This window comes from Ixodes scapularis, unplaced genomic scaffold, assembly GCF_016920785.2.
Source record: "Ixodes scapularis isolate PalLabHiFi unplaced genomic scaffold, ASM1692078v2 PGA_scaffold1__304_contigs__length_218370807, whole genome shotgun sequence".
NCBI classification, from domain to species: Eukaryota; Metazoa; Arthropoda; class Arachnida; order Ixodida; family Ixodidae; genus Ixodes; species Ixodes scapularis.
In genome coordinates, this window is record NW_024609846.1 from 29850939 (window position 1) to 29874500 (window position 23562).

General features: G+C 46.4%; 1 protein-coding gene across 1 annotated transcript in view; it reads left to right on the forward strand.

Annotated features, from left to right (window-relative positions):
- The first annotated feature begins 1043 nt into the window (after positions 1 to 1043).
- The window catches only part of LOC8030089 (solute carrier family 13 member 2), a 45525-nt gene continuing 23006 nt past the window's right edge, over positions 1044 to 23562 (forward strand). The window contains exons 1-8 of the mRNA XM_042290488.1: positions 1044 to 1145; positions 1710 to 1859; positions 12959 to 13074; positions 13879 to 14024; positions 15175 to 15194; positions 22179 to 22210; positions 22422 to 22460; positions 23378 to 23509. Of these exons, the coding sequence (XP_042146422.1) occupies positions 1050 to 1145; positions 1710 to 1859; positions 12959 to 13074; positions 13879 to 14024; positions 15175 to 15194; positions 22179 to 22210; positions 22422 to 22460; positions 23378 to 23509 (731 nt within the window). The 5' untranslated portion in view covers positions 1044 to 1049. The remainder of the gene's footprint in view (positions 1146 to 1709; positions 1860 to 12958; positions 13075 to 13878; positions 14025 to 15174; positions 15195 to 22178; positions 22211 to 22421; positions 22461 to 23377; positions 23510 to 23562) is intronic.

The window sequence follows — 23562 nt, forward strand, 5'->3', positions numbered from 1 at the left end:
AAAGTTATAACCACAATTGCGCGTGTTTAGAATTTTGTTTATAGGTATTGCTGAACTTCCAGCTATCATACTTATAAATGTTCACTAGATGATTTTTTCCCAGCGTCTAAATATACAAACAAATTAATGTTGCTTCGAATGAGAAGTTAATCTTGCATAAAACTGGATGATGATCACACCACTCTACTGCGCTTGTATCTCGCACTGGGAACATGAGCCAATATACCAAGAAGGCTAGAACATACTATCTTTCCCATAGGATTTACCAGCTTCTCACTTTGTGGCATTTTTTTTTCATAGAAGTTACCTAGTGTTGTCATTTGGTCGCATCTCATTCCCACAGGCGTGTGGCAAGGCGGATACGCGATGCTCTAATCAATAATAACAAAAAACGAATTTTCAGTATCTTTTTTCTAATGTATAAATACATTTGGAGGGTATTTTTGATAATTTATCATGCCCCAATTAAGGTATAAACAAGGTAAGTAATATAAGTAAGCACTACTGAAGGATGTAGGACAGGGTGGTGGCTTGCTTGGTTAATTTATAGTCGTCTTGCAAACAATCATATTTTCAGTAAATAACAGCGAATGACATATGGCCACCCTGTCTTGTTTGTAATTGGGATTTACCCATTTTGATTACAAATGTATCAATTTTATGCTATTTTTTATGTTTTCTAAAAATGGCACCAGGAGTCTGCCCCGCCCCCTCTCCCCTCCCCCCAAACCATTATTCGTGAATTATGTACAAACGTGTCCACATCTCACAGAATTATGCCATGAAATTGATAGATGTTGCTTCTCCCTTGGTTTAGGGATACAAGAAATAGGCTGAACTTCTTTTACAGTCTAGCCAAGTAACCAGTCCAGTTTTATATGTGTAACACTTCTGATATTTTATTAACGTGTTCCACTCATCCCTTCAACGAGCGTGCATTATGAACTGTGATGGTGACTGATTGGACGGGATACTCTGAAGGATGGTGTCTCATAGGCGAAAAACCTGCATTATTTTGCTTTTCAGAAACGCCGCTTAAAAAGACACACATGTTCCTGCGGAGTTTACGACGATCATGGCGGCTATTGTACGTCATCTTAGTGCCACTGTTACTGTTGCCCATTCCATTCAGCCTGGGAGGAAAGGTAAACGTCATGGTTTATTCTTTCGCTGCGTATTTACTTTATTCCAAATGTTTTTGATTTTTTCATATATGTATGGGAATAGCTTTGTAAGGATACAATAGTGCAAACATCTTGCGTAAGCAGCACCTTGTTTAACTACATTTGAGCGACTTTACTGTAATGATAATATAAATCAAATATCTTATTTGCCAATCATGAGTCTGAAAATAATTCCTCAATGATGCGCTAACTAGGTAGAAACGGGCTGCTCCCTTGTCAGATAGACTTTGGGAATAAACACATGACTGTTCCGGGATCTTGTTGATAACGCGGTGGGACCTGTAAACTACGTCTATAATTCATTTTATGAAGCGATAAATCAGCATCATAATTGCGGAAGATCAGGGGTGAACTCATCGAACGACCACTTGACTTCCCTCACGACTAAGCTGTCATCTAGGTGGTGACCATGAGATTGTCGCATGGTGAAGCCTATTATCAGAGGCCTAATTATCCCATGGTGCATTTAAGAAGGCCCATATAGAGCTTGTTGAGTTCACTAACGATGAGCTCTTTCCCGTAAAGGCCGGGTGGTGTGCCTACATTCTTCTCTGGATGGCGTTTTATTGGACGGCTGAGGCTATCCCACTTCCTGTGACGTCATTCATGCCAGTAATCCTGTTCCCACTCTTTGGAATTCTTTCGTCCGCGAAGGTGTCTACATTTTACCTGAATGTAAGTATCATCCGCCTTGAAACTGGCAAAGGCACATTCCGTTTGCTCTTGTTAAAAACGCTACCAGTACGTAGCTACAATGTTCACGTTCATTAAAATATTTCTTAGTTCCTGAAAATGTAAATTATCATTGAGTGTTGCTCACAGCTGTAATCTCAATTGTTAATAGCCTGGATGTGGGCATTATTTGTCTTAGAGCATGTCCAGATAAAGATCTGAGTCCTCCGCCAATCCACACACAAAAAAAAACTCCAGTTAGATTTGTTTAGGTGTGTCTTGTGCTATAAAAACACACATTGAAGAAAACGCCACATTATATTCCTACGTTTAGTTTGTTGGACTGTGAACGATTGTGCAGAAAGGAAGGAAAAGAGGAAGCTGTAACCAAATAGAGAAGAGCGCATTAGACGTATATAGCTTATTTTTCATCGTGGTGTATTATTTGGTCGAGGTATGAGACGCCTGCGACAGGCCCCTTGCATCAAAACGGAATTTCCGTCAGGCCAGCGACTGCAGCCATCCTCGCAGAGCGCTGGAGCAATGCCGGCCCTGACCATCACCATCCGTAAGAGGGACCTAGCCCTGTTCTTTGTCCCCGCTTACCAAGATGCCATGGACTGCCTCTGTGACTACGCCAGAGTGAGCGCCACAACCGATGGGATGATGCCATGAAGCTTGGAAACGTAAATGTTTACCTCAAAGACACGGCAATGAGTATAACAACAACCAAGATGCCTTCGCCTCTTGGGTCAGTTTTAAGGAAACATTCTTTGGACTGTTCGGAATTTTGACCCAGAGGGAAAAACTAGCCAAGGTACGCCTCGCACACCGACCACCAGGACCCAAAGAAAAGCACATTACATTGAGAATGTGCTGACGCTCTGCAAATTGGTCAACGCCACCACGACAGAGTTTGACAAGGTCGGACATATATTAAAAGGCATCCCAGAAGACTGGTTTCAGTACCTAATAGCCTGGAACGCCACGGCTGTCAACGGTACCACAGAGGCATGCTGCCGCCTCAACAAAATCAAACGCGCCTGCATTCCAACGGCAGCAGTGATTCCAACATCAGCTTTCCTGATGGCACCTTCATTGCGAGACCCCATCACCGACAACGTCGGAATCCTCATCAATGACGTCAATCTCAATGAGCTATGCCTCATGTTTCCAAAGAGTTCTCCTTCGCTTAACGGTCCCATCGACACCACTCGCCAATCTTTGAGTAACGTAATACGGGAGGAGATTTCAGCAGCCACTCCACAATTTTTTTCTATTGCCACGACCTCTCTTTAACGGGCTCATTTGATTTTGCGACCACCATCACCCCCACGCAACTTTTATCAAGCTTCCTTGTCTAGCCCACCGTATCAAAGATCTCCGAGATCAAACCCCGTTGCCAATCAGTGGTCTCCAGTCATTCGACGCCGCCCCACTTGCTTCAACCAAATATCATATAACTTCACCAATACTCTTAACTCCTCCGAAAACCCATGGGAGCGGCGGCAAACGTGACAGTGGTTACTCTAGCGGACTCGGAGTTTACGGAAGCAGACGATGCGATGGAAAAGTATAGGCTCCGTGACGTCCTCGAGCTTTGCGAGCCCAGTTTCGTCACCCCAACAGCTGAAACAATTGATTGCGGTCAGTCCGCTTCCTAAAGCGGAATCCGCTAATCGCAACTGCAACGACAATCAAATAACAGCGCACGTATAAACAAAGATAGAGCAGTTTATTTAGCGGTCTCAAACGCCACTCAGGGGATTACACGCGTTTGAAGCGCGTCTTGGAAGGGGAAAAAGGCGTTTAGCTACTCGAACTATGTCGTAAGAGGTTACTGTTGATCCATTACAAACTGAGTTGTCACAATTTCTTACTTGAATACGTGATTATTGAAACGTGTGCAAAGAACATGTTAAGACCACCAGAGCAAGCGCACCAGCCTCTGCAGCATAACAAAAACAAAAAGTAGCGAGAAAAAAGACCACAGAAACACATTACAAACTTTGCAGAAAACATGAGGTCCCCATCCCAGACGAAAATAATAAGAAATGGGGGACAGTCGTGGATAGCGGCAAATTAAACAAAGACGTTAGCAGACAATGCAAAAATACAAGTTACACAGCAAAGGCCTCCTTCAACGACGACAATCGCCGGGGGAAGTTGGTAGGAGCATTTAAAATGAGCCGGTGGTGTTCGCCGTCGGTGTTCAGTCCACAACAAACAAAACAGAAGCAACACAACAAAACTATTAAAAAATAGCATTCTTTTAGTTGCACGTGAGACGTTTGTTTATTTGCTTTCGCGGCGTTGGTAGGTACTAAAGTCAAAATAGAGGAAAAAAATACCGTAGTTCAGCTCACACTGCCCGGTAAGTCGCACGCTGCAATCTGCGACCTTTTATGCTTTCGCATTTCATTTCCCAGTGACTTCGGCAGATTGTTTGTTTGCTCGCTTGACGAAGCAGTTCAGAAGTATATTAAGTACTTGTTGACATATGTGTCGAGGCAATCCTTGCACAGCGTTCCTTTGTTTCGAGTGTCGATCAGCGGCCTTAAGTACGCCTTCAGCTGAACTCTTGTTTGGTGCAGTATATCAGTGAATTCTGTGTCGAAGGCACGGCTGATGCTACCGGCTAGATGACGAACGAAGTCGCAAGGTGGTGTCATTTTCGCATGCGAGTATTTCTCGTTCTTCAACAGAATGCATTTCGACGTGTTCCATGTTTCTGATTGCAGTTGGACATAGCAAGCATGATCCCAGATTTGACTGGCTGACCACCCGGCTACATAAAACTGAGTGTTCATTTGTGCATCTAGTGCATCGTCCGTGAAGTTTTCCGCCATCTCCGCGGAGTTGTCATAACCGTCTGTTAAGGAGTCAGTGTCGATTTTGAAGCCAGACTTGAATAGTTCGAGCAGATTAATTTTAAGTATCTTAATTACTCACGTTTGCTCGCTCTTCGGGAAGCAGAATAAGGATTTTCCAGCACATCGCAAGAACTTGTTTTTGCAGTGGTGGCCAGCACATGGCATTCCTGCCGTCTCCAAGCATGCGCTGGTGTATGCCCGAAGCCGACCGTATGATCAACAAACGATGACCCATAGCGGACATGACCACGTACCCAAATGAAATCCGAGTAGAAATGTATAACGAACTTACACTTTTTAATACATTTATTAAGTATGCGGGCATCTTCCAGCTCCGATTCCCTCAGACCCTGTCTCCGGATGAATATGACACTGCAATACTTCGCTCTCGGCAAAAGGGTTTATTCACTCACTCATTGCCTTGGGGGGTTTCGGGATCGGGGGACGGTCATCAGCGAGGCCGGGGGAGAGTCCGCTGCCCGAGCAGCTTCTCCGAGTCCCAGCGGTGGTCGTCCACACCGCGTCATGGGGACGTCGTCGTCCAGGGTCGCTGTCCGGTCCGCTTGTCGAGTCCGCCACTCGACGTAGTGCCCGCACTTCCTGCGCCAGCGTCCGGCGCCGTCCGAGCTCGCCTCCATGACCGGTCCCTTGTCAAGTCGGCAGCCCAAGCCCAAGCCCTCTTCCTTTGTCTCCGTTGCCCTTCTTAAGACCTTCCCAAGTCCTTCTCCCGCCGACCGTCCAATCGGGAACCTGCCGCGAGCCGATCCTCCGACGTCAGCGCTGGGTGAGGGGGCGCTTGCCCCGTACCTCCCGGAGAGCTCGGACATTCCGCGACAGGCCGGCGACTGGAAACGGGAAGGTCACAGGGAACGAAGGAGCGCCCGACAATACGGCGGCGGGGACCGGCAAGGTCACGGAGAGCGGAGGAGCCAGGGAGAGGGGGTCCCCACACCTCCCCTCCCTCAAGGCTCGGACCCCGGGGGGCCTGAGGTTGCGTGGTCCCCAGGACCCTTGGCAGGGAGCTCGTTCAGCTGAGTGTCGCCGATGACGACGAGCACCCTCGATGATGATGATGGCATCAAACCAAGCAGGTCAGCGGTGAACGTTGATTCACTGGGAAGCTCGTGACCGACGGAGCACGGTCCACGAACTGGTCCGGAGCACCACAGCTCACAACACGGACGGGCACTCAGGCACACACAACACGCCGGCACTTAAAGTTCACTTCCGTCCCTAATGTAACAGACAGCGAAACGCGCAAAAACGAATAGCGGCACGCTATATCAGACAGCGCGACGAAACCAAAATCTTTCGATCGTTGGACATGCCAAGAAATAAAAACGAAACTCTTCATCTCAATACTAGCACGCAGGCAATCATCAAGAACGTCACGCTACACGTTCAAGAGGTACATAAGAGGAAATCTATTCCTGAACTAAAAAGCGTTAGCACTCATTGTATACTCAAATCGTACATACGCCCACTATACAACATTTGCTCCTATCAAACTCAACCGCATTCTTTTAAAACAGTAAGCTATCTACCAGAGCGTCAGAACCGCACACCTCTGACAACAATATTAATCTCCAACACGCTCGCGAAGAACACAAAACCTCAAAAACTAAGAATAACCTTCCGTAAAACAGAAACGGTCACAAATCCAGTCCCGTTCGCGAGGTTCGACTCGGAAGGAACACGCTGCCAACAACCCATGACGGGCACTCATGCACTCGGCGTTCACGCTACCCGAGCTACAAACACGCTACAGTCAAGCTACGCAGCACGCCTTCATCAGAAGGGGTAATCACCTTACTGAGAGGCCGTTGTTCCGTGGTACCGGTTACTTACACCAGTACAAAGGGAACAGTACCTGGATCGTGCGAACAGCAGATCTCATTGGACAGCCTATTTACACGACTATGTCCGTAACGTCTGGGCATGTACCAGACGTTACCGCTTCACCGCTCGGAGGTGACCACCCAACAGGAGCGACGAGCGCGTAACGGCGGTCCGCACCGAACCCCGCACGGGCTCGATAACCGCGACAAGCGCATCGACGCACGTTAGAGTTCTCCCTCGGCCAAACCCCGACACCGCATAACTAAAAAGTCTTCCAGCTGATGTCAACGCCGGCCGGGATCGAGCAATAAAGGTACGCCGTCAACGCGTCTCGCGACTCTTCAACGTTCTCGAATCGAGCAACGTGTCCACACACAAACGCAGTAGGTTACGCACAAAGCTCGCCCCCAGCCAAGTCAACACGCCGCATGACTGAAAAGTCTTCTTGCGACTGTGAGGACAGGCAGGATTCGGACAATGTAAGTATCCCACACACGCACCTCTCAACTTCCGCGCAACGAGCGCGATACCAAAATGCCAAATTATCTAACCGGCCAGTCTTGGAGATGGACGAGCTAATAAACTATATTTGCTCTGCATAAACAGTTTCCGCAGCGTCGAAGTGTCTACAGCATTTACCGCCGCATTCCAACACCCGCTACCCATTCATGCAAAGGCTGCAGTTTGTACAGCGACGGGCTGACCCAACGCACAACAGTTATAGGCCGCCGACGGCCATGCCGCTGCCATAATTTCTAGGCTTCCCGGGCACGTACCCGCCGACGTGAACCGTACGTTTTCCCGGGCCAACCGCGCATCTGTACAGGATAAAACTATGAACAACTCGTCACATCATCGCAAGACCGCCACTCCCCTCGTGCAGGTTTTCACTGCACGAGCACAGCTCTTTCCCCACCTAGCTGTCTTTTCTCCCCTAAATCTATAATTTCACTCCAGCCCAGGTCTCTGCACGACCAATTACGCTCTCTACGCCCTCGCGTCCCAACGCGAACCAAAGCACGGCTGAGAACCGTATCCGGCGGCAGCGCAAAGCGCGCGCTTGCCGCCGCTCCTCCGGAAACGGAGAAAACGAAATTAAAGAGTAACTCCCGCCGCAAGGCTCAACCCTCCATATAGCGGTGTGAGGATCCGGAACCAACTGTGCGCACAATTAAACGGGATCAACCTCACGACTCTACAACCAGATACGCACGGGTCATGCCCATCGCGTCAGACTGGACTCCACGGAGCATTACACACGCACAGCCACTGATAAAGTGAAAACGGAAACTCTGTGGTTTTCTGGATTCCAATATCTACGCACCAGACATCGCGTACCCGGCACAATTTAGTGGGCTTAGCCCCTAAATGTAGCCTCTGGCCACAAGGTACTCGTTCAAAGCGATCTTGGTCGGAACCACAAGAGCGCATCCGTACCTTAAAACGCTGTCAACTAACGACGCTCAAAACCGCGCCGACAGCTCAAGCAAGGCCAACTGGGAGCTAGCATGCGATCAAACCGAGACGCTAGTCTCCTCCCGGACAAAATGCAATGCGGGAATAATTTTCAAACACAGTCCATGCAACCGCCATCCACAATGGGAGCGTTCTCCACCCAAAGCGATGCCTCTTTAACGCGTCCGATCAGTAACAAGCGTTACAAACCATTACATCGATACGCGAACAAAGGCGGTTAGGCGCGTCACATCCCCCGAAGCGTGAGCCGGCATTTTTCCCAGCAGACGCGGACGGCCGGAGGCGTAGGTGGGGTGAAGCCCGACGCTACAGGCCTCGAGGTGCGGTAATTTCGACGCACATAGCGCTCTTGCGCAGCAGGATCAACCTGCCAGCATCCAACGGTGCGCTGAACAGTGAATACTCGAGGCGCTTCTCGTAACGGGGGATAAGTAAATTCCTGACAGGCTGGGCAAAAGGGTTAATCCCTTAAAACAGCGGTCAAAATCCGCGCCTCCTAGTCAGACAGGCGATAATGTCAGGGCCTCCGTGCGGCGCTCCCGCAACGAAACTTCGTGCGGCGCTCCCGCGACAAAGATGACCCCCAAAAAGAGCGCGAAACAGTGCCCCAATTCAACCGGAAACAGGTTAGAAATCGGAATGCCTGCCTGATCAAAAATCAGGACCCACGTTGGGCGCCAGTTTATGCGGGCATCTTCTTGCTCCGATTCCCACAGACCCTGTTCCCGTATGAATATGACACTGCAATACTTCGCTCTCGGCAAAAGGGTTTATTCACTCACTCATTGCCTTGGGGGGTTTCGGGATCGGGGGACGAACATCAGCGAGGCCGGGGGAGAGTCCGCTGCCCGAGCAGCTTCTCCGAGTCCCAGCGGTGGTCGTCCACACCGCGTCATGGGGACGTCGTCGTCCAGGGTCGCTGTCCGGTCCGCTTGTCGAATCCGCCACTCGACGTAGTGCCCGCACTCCCTGCGCCAGCGTCCGGCGCCGTCCGAGCTCGCCTCCATGACCGGTCCCTTGTCAAGTCGGCAGCCCAAGCCCAAGCCCTCTTCCTTTGTCTCCGTTGCCCTTCTTAAGACCTTCCCAAGTCCTTGTCCCGCCGACCGTCCAATCGGGAACCTGCCGCGAGCCGATCCTCCGACGTCAGCGCTGGGTGAGGGGGCGCTTGCCCCGTACCTCCCGGAGAGCTCGGACATTCCGCGACAGGCCGGCGACTGGAAACGGGAAGGTCACAGGGAACGAAGGAGCGCCCGACAATACGGCGGCGGGGACCGGCAAGGTCACGGAGAGCGGAGGAGCCAGGGAGAGGGGGTCCCCACAAGTATTAAAAAGCACATACGAAGATTTTGGGTTATAAAATCAACCGAAAGTGAAAATAGGTTATCGCACACGACTGTAGGAAAAAAAAAACAAAAAAAAAACAAACAATAACAACAAAGTTGCAGACGACCCTCCAGATGTCCGGGCATAGAGTGGCAGACGAACCGGCGGGAGTAGTGAAGGAAAGGTAGTAAGAACCAAGCCAAACAAGTCAAAGCAAAATACGAGATGGCTCGAACGTCAAGTAATTAGAAGAAATAAAAAAGCTAAAACAACAACATAAAAGCAGGAGCAAGAAAGAATGCTGCGGCGTAGCGTCGCCCTGAAAACATAAAAAGAAAGTAGACTGAAAGATGGAGGGAGTTCCAGGACCGTACAACGGGTGCCGGCCTTTATTGTAGAAGTCGCAGAAGACGTTAGTCATCTCACCGCTAACCATCGCAATTTTGTGAACCGTATATAACGTGACCGAAATCACCGTTATTGGAGGTACGACGCTCTCCTCTTTTTTTTTTTTTTTTGCACGCGCGAAAAGTTTTGATTTTCTTGTAAATCCGCTTTTATTAGTCTCAGTAGTAGCGTCAGATTTGCATGTGCACAATCGACTCATTCCAGAGCATGCTGACACCGCAGTAACGTACGTGGTTCAAAATTGCCTTTTGCTTCTTCATCTGGAGACGATATTAATGGAATTAGCCAGCTCTGTTATTCGACCAGACGGTTTTAAGTAATACATTCATGAGAAATGGGAATTGCAACAACAAAACGAATTTATCGATTAGAACAGTAAAGTTGAATCATAGCTATGTTCTGAACTTTTTGTACATTGCCCTTTTTCAAGAAACAGGGCGAGGGTACATTGGTGTTTTGACAGGCTTACATAAGTTCTGACAAAGTGTTTTCTTCAAGAGAGCCATAAGAGTGCACCCTGAAAGCTGTATCACATTTCCCATGCGTTGAAAATGTCCTTCACTCATGAGGTGGCACCTACCTTTTAACATTCAAAGCAGAGAATACACGTGAAAATTTGTTTTCATCGGCTATCTCGCAGGGAGATAGGCAAAACCAATGCGCTGTAAAGAATTCGTCTGCTTGCAGAAACTCCGAGCTCGCCAGGGTCGCAGCGATCACTTTTCGCCTGCGCTCCGCAGGGGTTGCCAGTACAGGCCTGTTTCTCTATGCCAGGGGGCGCTGTAGTGTTCGCGAGACGCGACCACAAAAGAAGCTCCTCCGCTATAGCGTCAGCGAGACGCGACCATCTAATGCCGACGTGAAGCGGCGTCCTAGCGTCCCATCACGCACCTTCCACGGGCGTAAACTAGCGTCTGTCAGCTACCCTCGGCGTCTGCTTATGGTTCACACGCACTAACAGAGCGTTTGAAAGGACGCTACGATATGCACAGTGGAAACGCGACCTAAAAATATCCGATGTTTCTCGCCAGGGGCGCTGTTCAAAACTTGAAAGCTAGAGGTCTATTGGCTTGCATGGTATTTGCTTCAACTGTAACATCCGCGGTCATATTGCTCCATCCTAACACCACCGCATTGCTGAGGAACAGGCGAATGAGCAGTACTTTTACTCATATTGGCCTGACTAAAACTTCAGGTCACAAACCCTATGAATGCGGAGTTCCCCTATTCACCCTCGCTCACCACCTCCCAGATCGTTTCCCCGCAGTCGAATCCAGTTGCCCTATCCACGTTCCTTCACATTGTTCAGCCATTCGGATCAACCTAGAAAAATTGCGTTGCTTGTATGTTCATACAGCCTTGATGCAAGTACGCCTTGACGGGTGACCTGTTTCTTAGTTGTAGATAAGAAATTTATCCAGTAAAGTATAACAGCTAACCTGGGTTTTTTAATGTTCATCACGCAGTAGTGATTACACGACCACGTGCTGGTACGAAACTCATTCAGATCGAAACAGGCAAGGAGTGGGTATCGAACCCATGAGGTTCTGAAGTGCAAGCTTTCGCTCCACGCTCCGAGCTGTGACATGTTAACCCACTCGGTTTTGTATGGTTTGCCTGCATCGACGTTTTGACACCCTATCACTTCGTGCATAGCTAGCTGCAACAATGGTGATGTGTGCACCAAGGGAATTCATGTTTCCCCTCTTTTTCAGAATTATGATTTCACGCCGAGATTTCATGCGCACCATGTTTTGTTTCAAGATCTTTAATACCTTTTTTTTTAATATGCAAAGTGATTTGGTGCGCCAGCTATTTCGGTTTTGCCGTGATGGCCATGTTTGAGGTGGCCCTTTTAAGAAAAGGGAAGATAGCACCTCTACTGCTATCGTACACCATACACCAATTTATGGCACTCTAATTTATGGGCATAGGTATATTAACACGTATATAGGCGTGGACAGAGTTGTACTTTAAGAGGACGCCGCTTCTTCCTTCTCCATGAAGGCAACTACTATAAACTACTAGTTGCACTACAGACACCGAAAATACTGACCTAAGGCTGAGCGTCGATTAAAAACCATATTGAATTCACCTGAGACTGGGGTAGAGAAGAAACATCAAAACGTCGGAAGGAACAGAAAATAGACGCGACGACGTCTCACGTTTCCTGTCTATTTTCTGTCCCTTCCACGTGTTGATGTTTCTTCTCTACCCCAGTCTCAGGTGAATTCAACATGGTTAATATTCACCAGCTCGCCTGCACCCTTAGGATTGTTTTGTCGATTAAAAGCCATAACCTTATTATTGGCCACGCTTTCATAGATTAATTATGAATTAATCGGTCTCGTTTATGTCTATGCATAAAATTAGAAAAACAATCAAATAAATATTTTTATGCTTTTGCTGAATATGCGATAAACGGCGCAATGTACTACTCGGATTACAAGTAAATCACTATGTGTAATTAATAAGAGTTTAAAGACATAACTCACATTCGCATATTATTAGTTCAGCTGCATAACGCAGAGGGTCTTTGATATTCTTCGGCAAGAACAACCTCCTTTGATTATTCACTATAGTCTTTGCTGCGCTAGACGGACACTGGAACTGCGTTGAAACAACCGGGAAGCGTGTAACCTTCTGCACTTCTCTAAGTTAAATATCTCGCGCCTACAGTTTACTTTATTCTAAAACTTCAACTAAGTTTTTCCTTCCTGCAGGTGCACTTTTCAAGGTCTGCGTGGTGGAAGCTTTCAATTTTTACTTTTTTGAGGGGGGGGGGGAGGGGGGTTTGTCAGAACATTTACCGATTAAACGTTTAAATTGTTTTCTCGCGATTAAAACATTAATTGATTAGTCGGTAGGTTCATCGATCAATTGCCCATCCCTAGCCGAAAATGTTTTCAGTTATGGCAAAAAGATCTCAAAAGCGGACACGGGACATCGCGTTCTCAAGTGCGTATGAAGAGGGCCTTAGTCATAATCTGGATTTTAGGTTGCTCTTGTTTAGTCCTTTTTCGCAAAACTTCAATGTGGACGTCCAATATTGTCCTGTATTTATGTAATGCTATCTTGCTTAGGGTATAAGTAAAACATTTAGAAGTGTATGAAACGTGTGAAATGGTAGGTAGTAGGAAGAGGTGCGACACAACATATTCACGAACTTTATTTCACTTTCAGGAGATCGGTATCTTAATAGTGTGTTCGCTAACAATGGCGGCCGCAGTTGAATCAAGTAATTTGCACAGAAGAATCGCATTGAAATCGCTTCTAGCCATCGGTACTAGCAATCTCAGGTAAGAAAAATACTCCGACTTGACGAATGGCGCCGCACGCAAGCCTATTCCAGCGCAATAACGTATTTATTGTTCAGCCTATTATCTGTGTGAAATCGTATAAAAAATTAAAGCCATTTACAACTCCCTGTAACGCCGAATGAGAGCGCAGCCCTTGAGGAGGCGGAGGGAATGGTACTGAGGGGAGGGTATACCCCTCCTCCCTCTTCCTCACCCCCTCATCCTGCCTGCTACTCCTCCCTCCGAGTGGCGTTGGCGTCGGCGTCGCCGTCAGCGTAACCGTGAGGTCACGTGACCTTCAGGACGTCGCGTGACCCTCATGACCTCACGGGGGTCACGGAGGCCACGTGAAGGTCACGTAGCCTCCCCTCAGGGGTTTCCTGAGGACCCCCCTCAGGACCCCCTGAGACTATCCTGAGGACCCTCTGAGGGGAGTCGCGTGACTTCCTGAGTTCACGTGAACCTTCTCAGGGGGGCGACGAGGACGTTTCGGCACGGTACCGAAACGTCACCATGCCGAAACGTCGCTGCTGTTACGCCGACGGCGACAGCGACGCTGCTCAAGCCGGAAATGGGCGCCTAGGAGCTGCGCTCTCAAAATACTTTCCGCCGTTTATCAAAATATCAGATACACCGATTGACTTAGTGAGGGCATATTGACGGATGTACATTTCTGTTTAAAATTAAGGCACACTTACGAATGCTGTTGGCTTTATGTAAGAACAACAACAAGAGTGAAAACAAGGCTTAGTGGTTTAAGTGTGCATTGTCTCGTTGTTTTACGAAGGACGCTTTATATTGCAGGCTCTTACTCGGCTTTATGTTGGTGACAATGTTCCTGTCCATGTGGATCCCGAACACAGCGTCAACGTCAATAATGGCGCCCATCGTTATGGCGGTCGTCGACCAGATGCACGCCAGTTCGAAGCTTTACAAGAATCATCCAGAACGTACGTATACTTTCTCTAACGCACGAGTTCTTAAATGCCCGTTAGACTTCTAGGGTATCCTGACTGAACCTTTCGCCGTAAAATGAGCCTTAAAAATTAGCGCATGCACATAGAAAGCCAAAACTTTCACAGAATACGCACTGAGCAGGTCACGGTATAACCATGTGAAATTTCAAGGCGTAGAGGATTTGGTTTTATTTATTTTTAACGAGAAGAAAACTCCGCCTCAATATATATCATGGTAAGATTGACTTAGTGCACCTTCGGGGAAAGTATGGGATTTCTATGTGCAGGTGGCGAAATTTTCCAGCTCGTTTTACAGCGGAAGGTTCGCTCGGGATGCCTTATACACGTTTTCGTTTTACACCAACTAGAGTCACTCACAGGTTAGAGAAGGCAGAGGCGTTCCCGTTTCCCGCTTCGTTCATTGGCGTTCTTATCGACTAATGGCGTGAAATCATGCACAGCGAAGTGATAACCAAATGCTTGCCACGTCCCGCGTCCCTTAACTTATAGTTGTCTACAGTAAGGTATGTGTTTGGAATGGCGTCTCAAACTGGCATGTTTAGCATCCTATACCGCGCATGCACCAAACCTAATCCCAAAGCGGAAAAGAAAAACGAGGAAACCGGCACTTGGTCATCACGAGTTTCGGCAGAAGTACGAGCGAGCGTGAAGCTCGTTGTAGTCGCAGCGTCGCAACTCCCGGCTGTTGAAGCTTCCCTCCCAAGCTAAAGAGTTGCAGCCGAACGGGCGTCCGCCGCACCCACCTCCGCTGCTCTGCCGCCGCTTGTATCGCGGCGGGCGAAAACGTGGCTGTTTTATGACGTCATCGGGCGTAAAATCGAGGAACCACAAATGAGAAGACGTCCGATTCACCGCTCAGGGACGGTTTCAGGCACCGTATATAGTTTGTCAACATAGCACCTGATAATATGTGGCAAATTTAGTAAGGTCGTCAAGAACCTCGTTGCCGCCAAGTGCCAGGCGACATTTTCATGAACCTAGTGTTCACCAAAAAAGCCGGAGCAACATCGACAACTACTATCGCCAACGAGGTTAAGAAAAGGGCCACGACAGCCTTTCCAGGCCAGAGGGCGCGGCGGCAATTCCCCGGGTGTAATGGCTAACCCTATCACGTGTAGCTGAGCAGAAATGACTCCTTGCACTGTAAGGGTACCAGCAACGTCTGCCTTTTTTTCTTGTTGTTGTTGCCGTGCCCTCGGACTGCTGTTCCTTGAGTATATTGCTGTAACTCGCGACCTGTTATCATGCGGGGTTATCGAATCTAACGCAGGCCCGGATGATGATCATACACCTACGATGTAGAAAAAGGTCAAGGATATTTTGGCTAAACAGAATATGATCATAAATGAACTTGCTGGGATAAAAACTAGACAGAAAACGTTTGAGAACAAATTTGACAAACTGGCCAAAAAAGTTGAACAAATGGAGAATCACAGTTGAAGAGACAAAAGAGCTTAGGAATAAATGACGAGTTTGGAAAAAAATGTTACGTCAGTAAAAAGTGAACTTGTTGAATGCCAAAGAAAGTTGATCGACTTAGAAAACTGAAGCTTAGAACTTAGAAGACGCCGGTGAAACGGCAGATATATTTAAATAAAATGTACTAGAAGGTACCTTCGCAAAAAAACTCGGAATTCGTACAAACTCGGTCGAACGATCGCATCAGGTTGAACGAAAGACGAATAGGAACCGGCCTGTTATTGTTAAGTTCTTCGACTACAATGAAAATAATAATCTTCTAAAAAAAAAATTCTGACTTCTAAAAGGTAGCAAAATAACACTTGAGCACAATTAGTCATGGGGGACGCTTCAAAAGCGCAAACAGCTGTAGGAAAGTAGCAAACGAAATCGTGATAATGGGGAAACTGTTTTTTCTGGCACATGATATAATCAAAATAGGAAACGAAATTTTCGAGTGGGATAACACGAAGAGGCAATTATGTAACGCAACAAAGGTCAGCCAACTAATTGAAGGAGTTTAAAAGGACGCCAAGCACCTTTGAGAACACACCCTAAGGAATCATTGAAGATCTTGAGTTTTAATGCTCGGAGCATCGCGAAGAAACAAGATGACCTGGAACTGATCTTGATAACTCATGATCCCCATGTTGTTGTTAGTACCGAAACGTGGCTACACAGCGGTATTGGTGGCAGCGAAATTATTTCCCCCCCCCCCCTTTCATTCAGGATTATTAGAAAAGATAGAGCATCAAGGGGTGGTGGGGTCGCAGTTATATTTGAAGATTCAGTGCAATTGCCGCCATTACATTGTGTCATCAGTGCCGAGGTATTATGGTGCAGGTTGACGTTGCATGGAAACGTTTTTACTTTAGGCGCCGTTTGCTAGCCACCAAATACACCGCCAAAACGTTTAGAAAATGCATTTGATTACATGGCTCTGCACTTCCCCGATAAAACTAAGATTATTCTCATGGGAGACTTCAACCTACCTAATATTGATCGGACATCCTGTAAAGTAGGTAAAACAGAAGTCGCATCCTCTGAACTTCTGTTAGATATCTCTATTTCAATATGCGACAGCTAGTGAGCGCCCCAACTAGAGCATCAGACATAGGCCATTCAACGTTATATCTGCTTTTTGTTAGTAATGCGATCGAAGCTGATGAGGTCGATGTATTGACCGGTTCTCTGATCATAAAATGCTCGTATTCAATATCCAACTTTCTAAACCGGCGTCACAAAGCATTCGTCCGGGAAAAGTGGTTCGAGATTTTCAACACTCCGTTGATTTTTCTGTTTTTGACTAGCCAGAATGACATTTTTTATGATTTTATTCAACTTCCTTACGTCAGTGAGCTATGGGAAAAATTTAAGAATATTGTATCCCACTGTGTACATCATTTCTTTCGCGTCGAGAGACGTGAGAGCAAAGGGTGTCCATCCTTGGATTACGAGGCAAATCCTACAATTAAAACAAAAAATAAAACGCCAAAGTTCTTATGCCGAGTGAAAACTTCCACGGAGATAGCCGATTTAGGGCGGAAGCTAAAGCATCTTACCACACAAGCTAGAGAAAGCTACTATGACAATGCACTCTTGCGGTTCTTGAAGGAATTCCCACAAAACGTTTGGCGCTTCCCATCACTTAAGAAGGTGACTTCGCAAATCAAAGTTAATAATTAAGCTATTTCTTGTCCCCTTCAAATTGCAGCTGATTTTAACATATTTTCAGTCCGTTTTTTCTGTGTCACGTAACCCATCGGAAGACTTTGCCTATGTTTCTTATCAGCCAGAAATGCCGGATCTCGTTCTGTCGGAGAGTGGTATAGTTAACTTACTTTTGAACGTATACAATAAAAAAAGGCATCTGTCCCAGACAATATTCCGAATGCGTTTCTAAGACTATACGCAGAGTAGCTGTGTCCCGGTACTTAATTGTAATTTTTCAAGCTTCTCTTCGGCAGGGCAATTTACCGGCAGATTGGTTATGTTGGAAAGTTGTGCCAATTTACGATTCTGGGAACAAGATGGCAACTGAAAATGATCGTCCTATATTTTTAACAGTGACATGTTCTAAACTCCTAGAACATATTTTATCGAAACATATTATTCATTACTTGTGACAAAATAACTTACTGCATAAGCATCAGCACGGGTTTGGGCAGGGTCTATCAACGGTCACGCAGATACTTGAATGTACGCAGGAGTTTGCGTCTGTTATAAATGAACGTGGTCAAGGTTATGTAATATGCATGAATTTTTTAAAGGCCCTTGACTATGTCCCGCGTGACAAATTGCTTTAAAAGCTACGTAAATTCGGACTGCATTGGAGTTTGTTAATTTAAATACGTTCTTATTTAAGTGACCGAACGCAATATGTGAGTTATAACAATCTATGCGCTTCCCCATTGGCAGTCTATTCAGGAGTACCCCAAGCTTCGGTTCTAGGACCTCTCTTATTTTTAGTTTATAATAATGGCATGGCGTCGAATCTACCTTCTTTGGTACTTGTTAAACTTTTCGCGGATGACTGCATGCTCTTTTCTAAAATTACTGCAGCTCGCGATCAAGAGTTACTAAATCCGTCTTTGGTTGTAATCAGCTCATGGGGCATGGCTATTAATTTTATTAAGAGGGTGTTTAGGGAGCAGAGAACTTACAGAAGTAGGTGAATTTAAGTATCTAGGTGAGATTTTTAGCAATGCGTTACACTGGAATAGTTCTGTGGACTGTATATGTGCAAGGGCGTATCAAACACTATCATTTCTTAGAAGGCACATGAGACGTGCGAATGAAGATGTTAGATTAACTGCATATAAACCGTATCTTACTCCGATATTAGAATACCCAAGTTACGCATGGGACCCCCACAGGGAAAAGCGGGTCACACAAATAGAAAGAAATGAGAACCTTGCCCTACAATTTTTTTTTCTCGGAATATAGGCGTACGTCGTCTGTTGCTGCATTGGGAGCTGAGGCGCAGCTGAATTGCCTGGAAAACAGAAGAAGAATTTGTAGATTGAAAGAATTATCCATTATGGTAAACGGACTAAGTTGATTCTGAAAAAAGTATCTGTTGCGTTCAACAGCTCGTTCCCGAAGAACGAGCAACATCAAATCAATTGCAGCGTATCGGTACACGATTGATGTGTTCAAATATTAATTTTTCTGCAGAACAACAATTGAGTGGAACGCTCTGCTAGAAGAACTTGTCAGTTGTTGCTGCCCTGAGCTGTTCGAAGTTCAATCAACACTTTTTTTAATTAAGTACTGCGTGTAAAATGTATGAGCGGGCACTTCAAGTTGCCTGCGCACGCTTTACCCGCACAGAGTGCGTGATTATGTATTTACTATATGTTTTTATGTTTCCTCTCGTGCGTAGACCGAAAGGTCCGGAAAATAAAGACGAGCTTAAGATAGCTGGATGTTGTGGCATGCCTTTCAGATCCCGACCACGAAGCCTTAAATACCCAGGACGTTGCAGACCCCGCACTGAATGCTGGTCATTTGGAGAAGCCGAAGTATCCTGAAATAGACACTGAGTAAATTATGTTTCAAACTTTCGCATTTATAGATTAATCTCATAGAAAACTGTAGTCAGTATCAGTTAAGGATGGGGAAACGCCGTATTTTCTCACAGCGGCCTAATGAAAAAATAAATGGTTACAATATAACTCAAAATCCGCAGCATTTTGTACAGGTCGAAGTTAGAGCGCATTGCCAGGGAGACAAGCTTGCTTGGATCATGATTCAATACGTAAGTCATATTTTCAACTGATCTAAACTTATTATTTTTATTTACCATCAAGGTCGTGCGAAAATAGAATAAAAACAATAAAGTGCAGATAACATAATGGCAAAATAAACACTGAATCGTGGTTCCACAAAGCACGAAATATTACGACGAGCATTTTTAAAAGCAGTTCCGTCATGAAGTTTTGCAGTTGGTCGGTTATTATTCTTAGGGTGTACCTCATATATCACAAAAAGTTATATCTCAAATTGAACTAGGTACTTTCAGGGAAAAGTGAAATACGAGCAGAGGAGCGCGTGGCTCGCGGTACAGGCTGCGCCGCCCTGAACTTAGCCTAGGGGCGAGGGTGCGCGGCCTACCCCGATGTGTATAGACCTTTTCAACCTCCTCCGCATGGGCGCTGCCATCTTGGAGTCATGTGACACGGCAGCCATTACGTTGCTTCAACTTGCTGCTCCGCTCTCCCCTCCGCGCCTTGGCAGATACGTTGTATTCGTGTTTTTCGTCGCGTTTCACCGCGCTTTCTTGCCTTACTTCAGAAACTGTAGTCCGATACGTCTACTCGACGACTCCTGAGGTTTGTTTACTAATAGTGGCGGAACATTCTCAGTAAGGAGCGCGTATATTTATATCGTGCATTTCGGATCGCAAGGCGTCAAGCATAGTCAGCACATGGGAGACTATCTGTATCTCCCGAAAGTATCGTTTCTTGTATTCATAATATATCAAAAACAGTTTCTTTTGATTATGTGAGGAAATTCGCGGAGGAGAAAGACAATGAACGTTTAACTTGTATTTTATCTGACGCTAAAAGTAATGGTACGTCAAAATCAAGCGATTTGTTTGCTCATAAGATCACACCTACATGTGTATGAGGTTCTACATCTCGTTTTTGTTTTGCGATGTAGACATTCGGTTGGTCGGTTTACTTATGAAGTTTAAGCTATTGTATACCATGCTCGGTTCCATTTAGACAGTCAATTAAATGATTTATTGATTCCATTTAGATAATCAATGCCCTCCACTTAATTTACTTAACACAAAGGTTGGGACCTCCCGCGTAAGAAACTGCCACACACACTCAACAGTAGCAAGTTTTAGAATAGCGTGCACAAAGAAATAACGTCGTTTCTGTTTGCAAATCCAAAACGCGGTTTGGGTTCGGCGCATGCGCAATATAGACGACGCGCTCTTTTTTTTTTTTTTTTCTTTTGTTGCTTACGTTGTTTCATATTTTGTTGGTATCTAAAATCCGCAATAATTGACGCCGAAAAAAAAAAAGAGCCGTCTGAAATAACAGTTATTTGAGTCCAGGATTGTCGATGGCGAATAGAGGTTTACTCTTTGTGGCTGGCGACGCCGAAATTTATAAAGCGAATTTGTTCTAAGAAATAAATATTTGTTCACACAGGTCTGTGACGTGGTGATAAGCGCTAGCATTCAGCCAAACGTTCCAAGGTATTTCTCCTCCTGCGCCCTTTAATTTTATTTGGCCAATTTTACGGAATACAAACGCCGGATTTAATTTGACGGGCCTGTCACTTATATCATATCTTGAGTAAGCAAATGTTCATATAAAGAAAATGTATTTCCTAGGGCAAATATCGCAAAATGCTGCTTATGAGTACTTTAGCAGGGTTGATAATTTAAGAAACTTTCCTACTCGGCCTGTCAAAATATGCTCTAGTACTAAATATTAAAAAAAAGAGGCCGAGACGATATTATTTGCTTATATCAATTATCTGCGTCATTACACGATACGTTTTTACTCTGCAAAGCTCACCAAAGGTGGGGTGCCTACGAACACCAAACAGTGAGTTGTAAACTGGCGAGTTCATCTGTTCTGGCCGATTCAGCACATTGCTAATCAAGCTGTCGATATGCTTCTTTATATTCACATGTTACTCTCTTCATTAGCTTGTTTTTTCTGGAAACTGGTGTCATTGGGTACGGCCATACACGATGGTAATCTTCCTTGTACTCCAGTCAGGCGTTTCGCAACCGACCATAATCAGATACATCAAAGGAGTTGGTAAGAAAAGCCCACAATTTAAGCTAAAATACACCTCGTAGTCATCAAAGTGGCTCAATACTGCTGTTTCATTGGTTGTGTGCTACCAAAAAATAATCGAATCACAAAATTAAGCAAAAACAACGTAAAACAGCAACATAGCCGCGTTCACTTTGCAATCGAAACCAACCAAATCGAAGCAACCTAATGGCGCCGAGTTCGTCAGCGCCCTCTACCCGCCGGTGAGGCAACTACTGCCCCTCGCTCGGCGCTTCTCAAGCTTGGGCATTGCACCTCTTGGTGCGCTGAAAGCTAACACCGCTTATGAAGGCACTCTAACACCGCTATCTTTGCTAGCTCGTCGCGTGCGGCGCGAGGGAGCTCGTCGCGTGCGGCGGGAGTCTGGAGAGAGCTCGCTGCTAGGAGCAGCTAAAGCGCGCGCTGGCTGAGCGCGCGCGCAAGCTGCTACTAGCGGCGAGCTTCCTCGCGCCGCACGCGTCGAGCGAGCACCGATAGCGGTGATGAAGCCCCTCTATCCCGAGAAAAGTGGCGCCATTCATTGTTGTAGAAATGCTCGAGGCACGTGCCGCGCGCCACTTCTGGGAAATTCATGGCGTCTGAAATCTAGCTCAGTGCTGCGCTGTGCCGCCATGATCTTCCCAAGGGCTGTACGTTGCACGTGCCTCGTGCATCGACGCACCTTACGCTACTTTTGAAACATAAAGGAGCTTTAAAGGGGCGGTGCAACAATTTGCGGACATTGGCTAATTAATTGCGGGAATTGATCCCGGCCACATATAAAGCGAAGGACCGAAAACTATTCTTTCCTGCTTGCCCTAGTTTTCATTAAAAAAAATGAAAAAAATTGATATCTCTGGCACCCCTCAACTCAACATTGAAGCGGCACCAGCTTCGCCTGCGACGTCATTCGGAGTGACGTTGGTTTCCGGTTGGGTTCTTCTGGCTTCCGTTTCCCCAGCGCTCGCCGGCTCGCCAGGCTCGCCGCTCTCCCGCTCTCCCGCCGATTCCTGACCAACATGGCGGCATGGGCGGACGGTCTGAGCAGCGTCGAGCGCAAGATGCTTGCGTATAGTAAGTCAGTTGGACTTGTGCGGCGGGCAGTCGACGCGGCGGGCAGTCGAAGTCGAAGTCGAGGTCGAGACACCAGGAACAATAACGATACCACGATACTACGGACCACGACCAACGCACTCCGTCGAGCGAGGGAAAGACAAAACGTCCGGTTTGCTCGTGTAGCCGCCGTAGGCGCCTCGAGCGTCGACGGATGACGGCGACGGCAGGTTTTGTTGACTTGCGGTAGGTGGCGCCACAAATAATGCATACCCTTTTAGCGGCAATATCAGGCTTTTGTAGCGTTTCTGCATGCCTAAACAACAAGATTTTTTAAACTTAACCTTAAATCAAGCTTATAATTGCCTAACACTATCACTTACAAAAACCACTCCGAATGACGTCACACCACAGGTTCCATTTGCGGCCACCATGTGGCCGCAGGTTGAGAAAAAAAGCGTTTTTTATTTTGCGATTACGCAGCGAAATAGAGGTATTTTGGGGTATGGTGGCACTTTTTCTCTTACTTATGCCGAAGTAAAAAATATAAAAAATACAAGCTGCACATTCGTTCAGTGTTAAAATCATTGCACCGCCCCTTTAAGCGGTAATAGCTTTCAGCGCACCAAGAGGCGCAATGCCGAAGCTTGGAAAGCGCTGAGCGAGCAGGGGCGAGCACACTAGTGCTCGCCGCTTTATAAGTTTTATCTTGCACAAGAGATACACTGGATCCAAAATTACTAGGTCGGGGTAAACAAAAAACGCCGACGTGGCGTTACTGTTAACTGTATCCTACGGCTGATTCATTACGAGCCGTTTAGGAAAAGGTAACGACGCTGGGCAACCCATCTAAACTGCTTTAAAAATTTAAACGTGTAGTGTATAATTTCTTGTACGATCGTTGCGTTTTATGACATTGCGTTCCAAACACTGAATGCGACAAGCCCCGCAGGAAGGTTTAGCTTTTCTTAAACACGCTTTGCTCCGCTTTTATTTTTATACTGAGCAATTTCTTTTCACTTTCTTATTTAGCGAAGATGCCGGGAAGGTTCTGATGCGAAAGACGATGTTGCTCTCAGTGGCATACGCCGCCAACATCGGTGGAACCGGGTCACTGATTGGAACAGCCCCCAATCTTGTGCTCAAGGGACTCTTTGAAGAGTAAGCCTTTTCATCGGTTAATTACTGGGTTGTGCGAATACTGGTTCGTTTTG